At 40.0% G+C, this 12,478-nt stretch overlaps 2 protein-coding genes across 9 annotated transcripts in view; one reads left to right on the forward strand and one right to left on the reverse strand.

Annotated features, from left to right (window-relative positions):
• Positions 1–7,232, reverse strand: part of LOC118822182 (NACHT, LRR and PYD domains-containing protein 3-like) — a 221,074-nt gene extending 213,842 nt beyond the window's left edge. For 4 of the 8 annotated variants that reach the window (XR_005008429.1, XR_005008426.1, XR_005008423.1 and 1 more), the window contains exons 1-2: positions 7,037–7,231; positions 514–1,137 (exon numbers count right to left, since the gene is read on the reverse strand). Coding sequence is in view for 2 of the 8 variants with exons in the window: in XM_036591092.1 (XP_036446985.1) it covers positions 514–1,137; positions 7,037–7,052 (640 nt within the window). In the remaining 6 variants the exon portion in view is untranslated. Of the gene's footprint in view, positions 1–513; positions 1,138–7,036 lie in introns of all 8 variants that reach the window. The other 4 variants (XR_005008427.1, XR_005008428.1, XM_036591092.1 and 1 more) reach the window with 3 other exon arrangements.
• Positions 7,233–7,302: 70 nt separating this feature from the next.
• LOC118822240 (GTPase IMAP family member 9-like) lies at positions 7,303–10,022 on the forward strand. Its single transcript, XM_036591183.1, has 3 exons — positions 7,303–7,378; positions 7,710–7,766; positions 8,332–10,022. The coding sequence occupies exons 1-3, from the start codon at positions 7,348–7,350 to the stop codon at positions 9,174–9,176; spliced, it is 933 nt and encodes a 310-aa protein (XP_036447076.1). The 5' UTR covers positions 7,303–7,347; the 3' UTR covers positions 9,177–10,022.
• The last annotated feature ends 2,456 nt before the right edge of the window (positions 10,023–12,478 follow it).

Consider the following 12,478-nt stretch of genomic DNA (forward strand, 5'->3'; position numbering starts at 1 on the left):
AGGAGTTGGAGGAGAACTCTTAACTCTTAAACAATTTCATGCTCCCAACTTTGTGGGAACAGTTCTAGGTGTTATGGGATCTCACTCAAGTTCATATGCATGTGAAGGCAGACAGGTATATACTTTTGGCAATATAGCATATGCACTACAGAGTGTGGTGTGTCAGGTAAAAAAGTGTCACATACCAGCAGTTCAGCTGCAGCCTCTATTACAGATATGCTTAGTGATTGGAAGATTAAACACCTTAAATACAACATAAAACCCAATACCAACAATAACAATGATAATATTAAAGTAAAAAGAGCTCTTGTGTCAGAATCTGTATCGGTATCTGCAGTTGTGTATCGGAATCGGATCAGCCCCTCACTATATATATTGCTTTATGATCTATTGATATAGGGTGCAGCTCTAGTCTATAGGTCTATGCTTTGTCTTACATCTATAACATAGTCTTTTAAGCACTTTTAAAATGAATTGGCTATTAAGCTTCATCAAATAACTTAATTTACTTACCACCTAAAAGTTGATGCTTCAGTCTTATTTCAAGATCTTCCATCTCGTCCTCTGTGTTGGTGTACCATCTACCACCATTGGCTGATACCAGTTTGTCTATCTTTGCTATAAGTTCCTCTTGATCCTTTTTACCAGGGTTTTCACTGAAGGCATGGTACCTGCTGCCACACTTCTGAACCAGCTGCTGAAGACTGTCTCCAGCACGGCTGATGTAATCCTCAATGGAGGTGCTTTTTCTTTTAAAAGTGAAGAGGATGATAGTGAACATGTAGAGCTTCTGCCCAAACACTTCTATCAGTTCGTCCACTGTGTCCCTCTCATCCTGGGTGAATCGGCCCAGGCGAATGACTAGCAGAAAAACATGAGGCCCTGGGTCTGAGAGCTCGAGGCACTGGAGCAGTTTCTCCTTTGCTGTGTTTGAGTCCATTTCTGCAGCCAGTCCTGGAGTGTCCACCACCATGATCCGCTTTCCTCCCAAGGTCACAGTCTGTGCCTCACACTGCTGGGTGACCGGAGAGCCACTGAGCTCAGACAAAAAGCGAGGCGAGCCAAGCAGCGTGTTGCCCGATTCACTCTTGCCTGTGCCTACATTCCCCAGAAGGACCACCCGGAGGTCCTGCTCCCCTAGCGAGAAGACAACAAAAAAAAAGGAGAAATAAACGATGAGGGTGGAACCTTTAACAGGAGAAGAAAAAAACATTTTCTACTGCTAATGGAAGTTAATGGAGTTATTTATGCCAAGTGTTTCTGGACCATTTCCAAATGAGAGATACAAGGAAATACAGGGTTTTGTCCCAAAAGTGATGAGATAGATAGATAGATAGATAGATAGATAGATAGACAGATAGACAGACAGATAGACAGACAGATAGACAGACATTCAACATCGATTTGTCATTTTGTTAGAGACAGATTTATTTTAGCTTTAATTCACTTCATCAGATTTCCAGTGGGTCAAAAGTTTATATACACCAAATTTAAATATACTGGAAGATTCCAGAAATTTATGTAGTGACTTTTAGAAGGTCCTGCCAGTCGTCATAATTAGGAGTATATTTGGTGTGCATCTGTGGCTGTATCTAATGGCCTTATGTACCTTGCCCTCTAAGAACTCAAGCCAAATACAAGCCAAGATGTCAGAAAAAATTGTGGACGTCCACAATTCTTCGGAGCAATTTCCAAATACCTGAAGCCACAAGCATGTGTACAAACAATTGTCAGCAAAAACGAAAATTTAAGGACACTGACACTGCGTCATCATTTAGTAGGGAGGAAGAAATACTCCCAGAAGATGAAAAAATTGTGGTCTGAAAGGTTCAACTAAACCGCAAAACAACAGGAGGGAAGGAACTAGAAAAGGAGCTGGAGGGATCAGGTACCAGAGGATTTTCTGCATTTCACGGTTTGTAGTTTTGTTTCCCGCAAATTTCTAAGAGCATCTCCATGGATGTTGGACTATGGGAGGAAACCGGAGTACCCGGAGACACGGGGAGAACATGCAAACTCCACACAGAAAGGACCCTGGTCACCCGGCCGGGGAATCGAACCCAGGCCCTCTTTGCTGTGAGGTGACAGTTCTATGGGTGCTTTCAGCGTTTTCAGCGGGGTTAAGAAGCCCAGTCCAGACTTTTAGTCTTTTCTGTTTATTTATTTTTTTCAATTAATCATAAGAAGCTGCTTATGTTAAAAGCAATATATATATATATATATAAGTACAGATGGTTCGAAGTCTACAGATGTAGATGAGTTGCTTTCCCTCTAATCTCCCTAACAATCACAAATATCCACAAACACAACACCAAGCTCTAACTAAACCTTCAACAAAACTGCCCAGACAGCCAACGACTGGCCCGGAGTTGGCTGTAAGTCATTCTCACTCGGCTCACAGTCGCAGTCAGTAAGCGGCGCTGGCCCAGAGCGGGGCCAGTGTTGGCGTTTATAACAGTCTGTTTCATGATGTCTAACTGCTGTGATGTCAGAGTCATTGTGCCGGCTCACAGTCGGCAAATGACCACGTTACAGACGTACAGAAGAGTCTTTAAAAGTCTTTCGTTCACAGACATACTGTACAGACGTATAATATAATAGACATATAATAGAACAGACTGAGCTATAATATCGAAAAAGTTATCTACTTTGCGAGCTTGGACGGTGAAATTTGTTCTACCAGGACTCCTCCTTAAGCATGGGACGTTCCAGCTCCTCTATGAACTGGTTCACTAACTAAAGTTTGTTTTACAGGTTCACTTTTCCCTGTCTTACATTGCTTTCAGTTTTAAATCTTTGGAAATAAACTAACGTGAGTGTGAACTTAGCAGTGCACAGAAAAAAATAACTGCATTTGTAGCAACAAAGAAAACATGAATGTATCATAAACTTTGATTGATCCTTAATCATCCTTGGTTTATTGTCAGTGGAAATGTCATATCCATAAATGTAAATAACTAAAAACTAAACCAAATGTTAAACTTCAAAATAAAAAATAGGTCATGATATGCACTTCCAGGACTGAAATATGCTAAATCCAATAAATGAATTATTAAATGTAGATTACTGAAACACCTGAGTTCAGCTCTCTGACTTTTTAAGCAATTTTTTCTTTGTATACCTTGTTGATTTTACAAAAATTATTGGAGAAAATACGTCGGCAAAACCATAAATACATTACCAAATAAAAATACTTTGAGATGTTTATATGAAACGTATGCATCATAGAGTCTGCATGAAAAGTAATGTTTGAATAGCAGGCAGGTCCCCAACAGACACACATGACGGTAAGCACTACTGCACTTCTACCCCACCAACCAGCCCAGGTCAAAACAGCAAGAACAACACAGCTCCAAGCTATCAGTCCCAACTATTCAAATGGTTTTTGTCGCTCTCAGTTAATATCTCAGTCGCCCCGCACTGCCGCTTCGCATGACCACGCCTTCCACGCGACCACGGCTGAACCAACATTATTAATGTTTATATTAATTTGGAGAACTTTATCATAATTTAATATGAACTGCGCTCCACAAACTACTTTAAACTGTGTTTCAGGTTAATATACAGTTTTGTGCTGAGATTCAAAAAGCAAGAAAAAAAATTAAGTGACTGGCGGAGTTTTTGACCAACTAAAACACGGCAGAGGAGGAGCTGAGCAGTCTGACTCCGCCCACTGCAGGCTCCGTGCAGCAGCGCGCGCTTTCTCCAAGCATTCGATTCGACTGTTTAAACGAACGCGACCGTTAGGAGCCGTTTAACCCTCAGCACTCACCGCGTTAGCGGACGGTCGCGGCATAGAAGGGCTTTAATCGCGTTTTTACGGAAATCTCTTCAAAATGTCTGGCTGATTTTACTGTCTGAGACTATGGTGTTGTGTGCCTCACGCTGTTGGCCGACTTCGGAGACTGCAGCTCTGAAGACCGAAGACTCCGCAGGAGGAATGGGGACCGCTACACGGTACCCTCAAACCCTGCGTTTAAAGGTGAGGAGTAACGAGTGTCTTAACCAGTCAGTCTGAGCTGAGCTCTGCACACAGATTCAGCTAACTGACTTTGACGTTTTGAGATGTTCAGGTACGCAGCACACATAACAACAATGCTAGAATAAAAATATGAGAGTTTATGAGAGTAATTAACAGATTATGCTTGTAAATCCAAGCTGTTTTTTTCGTTATTTGGGCCTCTCTTAACATTCCTAGATGCTTTAGTTCCAGTAGCTGCTCAGTTTAGGCTGCAGGCTCCGTGTTTAGTTGACTATATTAGCGATTAGATGAACTTAAGTTGTACTGTTACCTACGCATAACAACCTACATCCAGCATGAGAGATCAGTGTAAACTAGCATTTTGATGGCAAAGTATCATTTAACATAATTCAAAAATCAGCAGGTACATTGGGCTGTAGTTTGTCTAATTGTACGAGTATCCTGTGATTCATGTAAGCCGGGGTTTGGTAGAGACAGACTTTTATAATGTATGTTTAATGTGTGCTTTTTCAGCAATCAATGAGGACCAAGCAGCAAGAGAGAGAGAGAGAGAGAGAGATGATTGGTAAAATGGACTAAAATCATTTTGAAACGATCACCTGATTTAGTGATGTCAGCATGTATTTAAAGCTGAAAATAAAGATGTAAATAAATAGTTAAATGATTCATTAAATAAACATAAACAGGGTAACTGGAGGGTTATTTAGTATATGGAAAAGTAATAGCAATTTATGGGAGAATGGAGGGATGGGAAAGGAACAATTGAAAGGAAAAAATGCATAACAATTATAGATGGGTTAACAAGGAGCAATGATTTCATTTAAAAAATCCCTAAAGCAGAATTTGACAGTTGGTGTAATTGGTATTATTCACTGTATGATTACTTTTCAGCAAAACAGGCCTCATTAAATCTTTTGTCCTAGTTATGGCCCTGCTGCACAGGCTCAGCAGACTGTATATAATGCTGGTATTAATTTTAGTGTAGAGAGCTGGAGCTAAAAGCTAAATCCTCTGCACTGCCCTGCACTCAGGCTGGGTATGCACGGACACAGAAGGACAACAGGTGAGCAGGGAGCCGTATTTATGAGAGACAACGCCAGAAAGAGAGCAAGCCTAAAGCAAACTCTTGTGGAAACAGATCTGGGGCTCTTTTGTGTGCCGTCCTAAGTTCAATCGTACTGCATATCGCCAGCATATTACTAATTTCAGGGACAAAAAGGAAGATACAGATGGAAAGTATAAGACAGATTTTTATAGATGTATTCAGGAGAGAATAATACTGGGATCAGACTACATGTCAGATTAGGCAAACATAGTGTCATAAATATATGGCATGTCTTGGTTGGGAGACTGGCAAGACTACAAGTTTGACACCAACCAGTCATCGTTCACGTTCTTGCACCAGTTCATAGGTCGTTGGGGAGGCGGGTCAAGAAGCTGTCCATCAGATATATATTTGTTTTTAGTTTATCTAATTTTATTTACTTCAAAATTCTAATTGTACACTTACATTTTATTTTATTCATTTATTGTCCTAAATAATAATGAAAATAATAACAATAGCTGTTCCTGCACCACGCCTAACCACACCTTTTGATCATTTATTTGCTCTAACTCTGCTCTGTTTATAGTTGCGCTGCTCTGCTTCAGGTTGGAGGTATGGAGCTCTCTGCTCTAAGTTGTGAGATAGCTCTACTTAGACACCACGCCTAAATTTAACATAGATTTCTACAGTAATAGAACTGTAAATATTCAGGATATATGTGGAAATACTAAGCATGGGCAGCAGGCTATGCATTTTGGTTTTCTGAAATTTAAGTTAACTTATTTTTTGCCCCTGGTGATCTTTTAGCCTATGGTCATGTGCACAACCTCACATAAGACAATAAAACGTAGGATATTTCAGTAGGATTTTTTTGACATATGATCATGAACTTGTGCAAGCTGTTTCATTATATAAGCAGTGTATAGCATATAAACTTTGTCAGCCAGCTTCTTGGACAAGGATTATGCATAGTTCTGGACAACACAGGATTTTAAATGAAGATTTTACATTAAAAGGAAAAAACAGTCCATGACTAGCCGTAATTCCTGTCCAGGAAACCGGCCTTACATGTAGGCTTTGTTTAACAGATTATCGCTACAATAAAGCTCATTTCCACTTGGATCTCTATGGGATTATTACAGAGTGTATATAATGGTACACATAACAGTATATTCACTTTCACATACAAAGTTTGATACTACTTGTAAGGAAGATTCCCCAACATGCAAAAGCTACCAGTGTGTAAACAGAATGCAGAATCAGTTGGTTTGTAGCTTGTGTTGGGCATATATTATATATTCTTAATGATCTGCAACTGTACTTAATTTCACTATGATTCATTTTCATTTTAAGAATTCATGTTTTCATTGTTTTCATTCGAGTTTTATAAAATAAATGTTTAATTAACAGTGTCTTGTGTCTCCTTTGTATTTGGGTCCAAAACCAGAGCTGAAGTCTTGCTTGTAATAACAGTGAAATGTATTTTGTAAACATAACAATGCAAAAAATTACCACTAATAATTGTTTTGTCCTTTAAGTGTGTGTGTGTGTGTGTGTGTGCGTGCGTGTGCTCATGTGTGTGCATGCAGGTGTAATTTAGATAATAATACAATAATCATTATCATGTACATACATATATTACTTATAACAGTGAACATCTATTCATACCATACAATTTGAATATTCAAGAAAATTATGTTAATTAAGCACTAAAACTGACCAATAGTAAAGGCAGAAACACAGTCGGTAAGTCATTTGCCAAGTCTGCTGGCCAAACTTGGGGCCGATGTTCAAAAAGACACAGGCCCTAGTCCGGCTGCCGACTTTGGCCCAGCCTCAGGGAGAGTCGGCGAACGGGTTAGGCTCAACTCCACGCCAGCACGCACTGGCTGACTGGGTGACAAATACTAAACCAGCCATTAGGACACGAGGATAGGAGGACACAGTCCCGGAGCTGATCTGACCCGCTTCAGCTTAACGCTACAGTCTCAGCACTGAAGGCTACTTACTGTCCGAGTGGGCCATTTCTGTAGTTTCTGTAGTTGCTGTAGTTTCTGTAGACTGCAGGGTTAAACCTGTAGAAGACGTTGCTCTTCTGATAAACTCATTCCTTTAGTTTCTCTCATCAACGGCGCGTTAAAACCGCTTCATTACTAAATCCATGTAGAAACAAACGGGGAGCTCCATGAAGACGGAGCTCTGAGGAAGACTGGACACACAGACTGCCGGATTACATCCGGGACCCGGAGTCTGCGCACAGGCTAAAACGAAACTTACCGTGAACCGGAAACAGCCTCTATTACTCGCTTGTTCACTCGAAATGGCCGCGAACTGTGAGCACAGCGAACTGGGTGAGCGATTATTATCAAATTTGAGATCTTTCTCAGTTTATATATCGAGACACACCGTTTCAGAACTTTGGTATTATTTCATTTATTAGTTTAAAACATGAGAGAGACGGACACAACTCGGCTTCACACCAGATCAGCCAGCAGCCCAGGTTTACTTTCGATTTCAGCGCTGTTTATCTTTAAATAATGGAGGTTAAAACGTAAAGGCTCACTCTTTTTCACAAGTGGAGTGACCTGGACAGCACTGACTGATGTTTTACCATCGTTTCGTTTATTCATGGAGTTATTGTGGTTTTGTTGAGTGACCTGTTGCTTTATTTTCTTGCTGCAGCGCGAACAGCTGGCGAAGAGCCAACAGAGACCAGCAGCATGGGTCCACCTCCTACCTGTAAGTTTCCTGTTAAGATAATGTAATGTAACGTAAGTAAAAATAAATGAATTAATAAAATCTCGATACTGTTTTCGATCAATGTATCCATAAATACTTTTGGAACAGTTATTAGTGGAAATATCTGTATCTGTAGGCTCTGTTAAGACTGCAAGCATATTGGGTTTTTTTCTCAAACCAGATCTTTTGAGACAACTGCACTGTTAATGGCAAGTAGATCTCAAACCTATCTGCATGGGTTGCTATGGTAACAACATAGGCATCAGTAACTATGTAACTGTGCTGGTGATGCAGATTTCAAACGTGGCTGCAGGAGAGATGGAGGTCCATCATCTCACCCTCCAAAATTTTCTGGCATAAGGCATAAATCTTCTGCACTCTTCCTGAATCCCAGCACTTCCATTACTCCAGTGGTCAAAATTGGATTTCATGTGGTTTTGTGCAGTTCACACTATCAAAAATCAGTCTGGATACAATCTGGATTAACCAAAACGAGGATTAGGTCTGAAAGTCTGAAGAAGGCCTTAGTGTTCTTCCTTAACATTGCTCTGTTTTCTGTTTTTAGTGTCTGAAGTGAGGATAGTGCTGGTGGGGAAGACTGGTGTGGGAAAGAGCTCTACTGGAAACACCATCTTGGGCCAGGAGGCCTTTGATGTGTCAGATTCTGCCCAGTCAGTGACCAAGGAGTGTATGAAGGACAAAGCAGAGGTTGATGGCTGTAAAGTGTCTGTGGTGGACACTCCTGGTTTATTTGACACTGACCTGACAGAAACAGCAGTGATTAACAGACTGGTTGAATGTATCACTCTGTCCTGTCCTGGACCACACGTCTTCCTCCTGGTGCTCACAGTGGGTCGCTTCACTCGGGAGGATCGACAGACGGTGAAGAGACTGCAGTGGATCTTTGGTGATAAGGCATCCAAATACACCATCGTTCTCTTCACTGGGGGGGACCGACTAAGAAACAAGACCATAGAGGAGTATTTGGCTACAGCAGGAAACGAGCTGAGTCAGGTGGTGGAGACGTGTGGTGGACGCTATCACATCTTTAACAATGAGAACATGGCAGACCGCACTCAGGTCACTGGACTGATGGACAAAATCTCTAAGATGGTGTCAGAAAATGGTGGTGGATGCTACACCAACGAGATGTATGAAAGTGTGGAGAGAGCGATTCAGGAGAGAGAGGAAGAGCTGAGAAGCGAGATGCAGGAGAGAGAGGAAGAGCTGAGAAATGAGATGCAGGAGAGAGAGAAAGAGCTGAGAAGCGAGATGGAGGAACTGGCTAAGGCTAAAAACAAGGAAATAGACCAGTTGAGCTCGAGGCTTAGAGAAATGGTTGTAAGAGACGTAAAGAAGAAGAAATTTCCACAGTTCAGAAAAGCTGCAGAACAGTGTAAACAGCAGTGATAGTGACTCTCACTCACACTCTCCTCTCCTCTCTCCATCCTGTCCTCCTCATTTCTTACTAAATCTATATTCAGTGGTCCCACCTTTTCAGTTTGTTCTGCACACTGTAGACTAGGGTAAAATATGCATTTTAGGCTAAGGTTTGAACAATGTGCATACAGAAAGTAAGAACTAGTGGCTTTTAAATATGAGCATTTCATCTTTTAGATTTCATCATTTGGATCTTTATTCTCGAAATTTGAGTCAGTGAAGCTTCAGTGAGCTGGAGTGAAGCTGTTTTGTAAAGCTAAGCTACTGCAGTAAAGTGCTACCTACTTCAGCTTTAAAACATATCCGACGGTTTATTAATATGATGTAGAATATAAATTTGACACTTATCATTTTAAACATTTAACACTGTTTATCTACTTTAACTATATTATTTTGCACAGTCTAAACATCTCAAACAAGTTAGCTAAATTAATGCAGATATGTTATGTAGTGCTTTGCAAGTTTCCCTCCTCCCATGAACGTCTCATTTTATTTTAGTATACCGGACTGTGGGAGGTTCAAGCTCATTCGTCAAGCTATTTTGTAGCGGCCCATGGTTACGTTTTTTCAGATGAAACTTGTGTTTTCAGTGATAAACTCGGCGCTGACGTAACATATTTAATACAAATATCAGTGTATATAATCATAATAAGCCTCCAAAGACAAGTTAACCATTTAAAACACACATTTCTGAGTGCAGGGGCTGTTCAACAGTCTAATGTAGTTTTGATGGAGGTGATGCTACACCTAGTGGTGGGTTACAAAAAAAAAAACAACAACAACAACTGTGTCATTGAGTGCTTTTACATGCACTCACTAATCTGATCCTAATTGGATTTCTGCAGTTATCCGCCATGTGTTTTCACACATGCTCAGACTGAGAAATCCGAAAGAAATCAGAGCAAGAGTTTACATGCACTGAGGAATCTGATTGACATTTGGAGCAACAGTGAAACTCTGTGTTCTGTGAAATTCTTGTGCGTTTATAAAAGCATGGACAGGTTTGGTCCAGTTTATCTTTGTTTATATCATGTGGGGAAGATCTGGGAATTGTAGTTCTTTTTGTAGCGAAAGCTCGTTGTGCGAGTAGTTCCCTCTTTTTTGCCTGGTCGTCATGTCGCATCTTCACAACAAACTAAACTCTTTAAAAGGTGGATTTTAAGTGTTGTGATGCTCTTCGTTTCCGAAATCTGGTGGGATCTTAAAAGGCATGTACGCTCTTTAAAATGGTGCTTCAAGAGTTCTTTAGTAAAAAAAATGGTTCTTTATGGAACCACGAACACTCAAAAAACCCTTTGCATGATTAAAGGGTTCTTTGCATCGTGAGAGTGTTCTTCAGATCAGAGCATGTGCTGTAGATGGTTCTATATAGCACCCAAAAGGCTTCTGTTGTTACAGTGGCAAGCTTGTAACAACAGAAGAACGCTTTAGGGTGCCATATCTACAGCACATTTCATGATGCAAAGAACCCTTTAATCATGTAAAGGGTTCTTTAAGTGCTTATGGTTCTATAAAGAACCATTTTCTTTACCAAAGAACCTTTGAAGCACCATAATTTAAGGATAACACCTTGCAAAAAAGTGGCCAAGTTATTGTGTAAGATGAATTAGAACAATACATAAAAAACAACATTGGCTATGTTTACATGCAACGATTTTTGCCAATCCGATTGAATACAATCCGATTACAGATTTAGACTGAGGTGTTTATATGCACTCTATTCAACAATCTGATGGAAAATCTTCGTTTACATGCTCACTACAAGTAATCCGATGCAAAATGACGCGCATGCGTGGAGTAGCGCTTAGAGTAAACGTTACCATGACAGCGAACATCACGTGAAGTCCAGACCAGTTTCTGCTCCGCCATGTTGAGCGGTGTAAACTTTCGCCGTGACGCGACGCACATGCGCAGAACATACTTACACGTTCCGATTGGAATGTAATCGGATTCAGGCGTTTACATGGCTATTATTCTTCTATTTAACGGATTATTTAGAAGTTTACCCACCTCGTTTAATCGGATAGAAATTGTATTCCGAATGGCCTCAATCGGATTAGACTATTCCGATTGAGGTGTTTACATGGACGTATTCTATTCCGATTGAGCTATTAGTCGGATTATTAACGGATTATCAGGCTGCATGTAAACGTGGCTACTGTGTGGGTACCACAGCAAGTAATCCCAAAAGTGGTTTGGTCAGTAGACTCAGGGGAAGTTTAGTTCAGAGGAGTAGTGCATTAAATGTCCGTTTGGGATACAGCCACAGGTCTCCTTAGGAGGCTTAAAGCAGTATTTGATTGTAAAAGCCATAGGTTTAGCGGAATATTAGGTCCTTTTGAGATTCAGGGTCAGATTAAAGGTCACTCCAGGGTCAGTCAGTGTTATAATTTACATGGATCAGGAGTTGGCAGAGTTGTCTGAAGGAAATTGACTATAGTTATAATTTTTCAATAAACTGTACAGAATTCTTTCACTGAATCTTAATTTTATTAAATGTATTTTTGAGGACCTAGAGTGTCATTTATGATCACTTTTTGCAGGTATTATGCATTTTTTAGTTTACATAGTTAATAAATCTTGTGAAAGCACACAGAGTATTTTTATAATTCATATGTGAGATGAATTGTCAGAGTTGTCTGAAGAAAAATGAAGACGCTTCAGTAAACTCTGCAGAAGTGTCTGATTTTCTCTGGATCTTAACCCTCTATGCACCATATGCCTCTGGGCAACAAACTCATTTTCCTCTCTTTACAATAATGTTATATATATTTAAATACAATAATAGGGTTAACTATAAAGGGAAGAGTTTGAGTATCTCAACAAAAAACATGTACTTGGTCATACTATCTCTTAGCAGGCATGTTAAACCTATTTTTTAACGTTCAGTGTCAATTTTTTTGTAATGAGGATTTGCAGAAATAGGTTTGTTGCCTACAAGTAACAGTGTGTGACAATGGAATGGATTTAGCCAGTCACAAGACAGGTCTCACCACTTCAGAGAACTTGGCTCTGTGTCATTACTTCCCATAGTCTCACAATGTTGCCTCAAGGCAACATACTCCAAGAAGACCTCTGCACACATTATTATTATTTTTTTTTATGTTTTTGAATGTAATAATTGGGACTGATTGTTAGTAATCATAATAGATAACTTTATGATTTAATAATCAAGGACCATTTTATGCAACAAAGTGTTGTTTTTAAATTGCCCTCATAATGCACGCAGTGGAGGGTTAATTTTAAATGTATTTTCAGAGAACCGCCAGAAA

The sequence above is a fragment of the Colossoma macropomum genome, unplaced genomic scaffold, assembly GCF_904425465.1.
Source record: "Colossoma macropomum unplaced genomic scaffold, Colossoma_macropomum, whole genome shotgun sequence".
Taxonomy (NCBI): domain Eukaryota; kingdom Metazoa; phylum Chordata; class Actinopteri; order Characiformes; family Serrasalmidae; genus Colossoma; species Colossoma macropomum.

Coding starts and splice junctions, on each gene's coding strand:
- LOC118822240 (XM_036591183.1), top strand. CDS start 7,348: ATGGCCGCGAACTGTGAGCACAGCGAACTGG. Junction 7,379..7,709: donor CTGTGAGCACAGCGAACTGG/GTGAGCGATTAT, acceptor TTCTTGCTGCAG/CGCGAACAGCTGGCGAAGAG. Junction 7,767..8,331: donor CATGGGTCCACCTCCTACCT/GTAAGTTTCCTG, acceptor TTCTGTTTTTAG/TGTCTGAAGTGAGGATAGTG.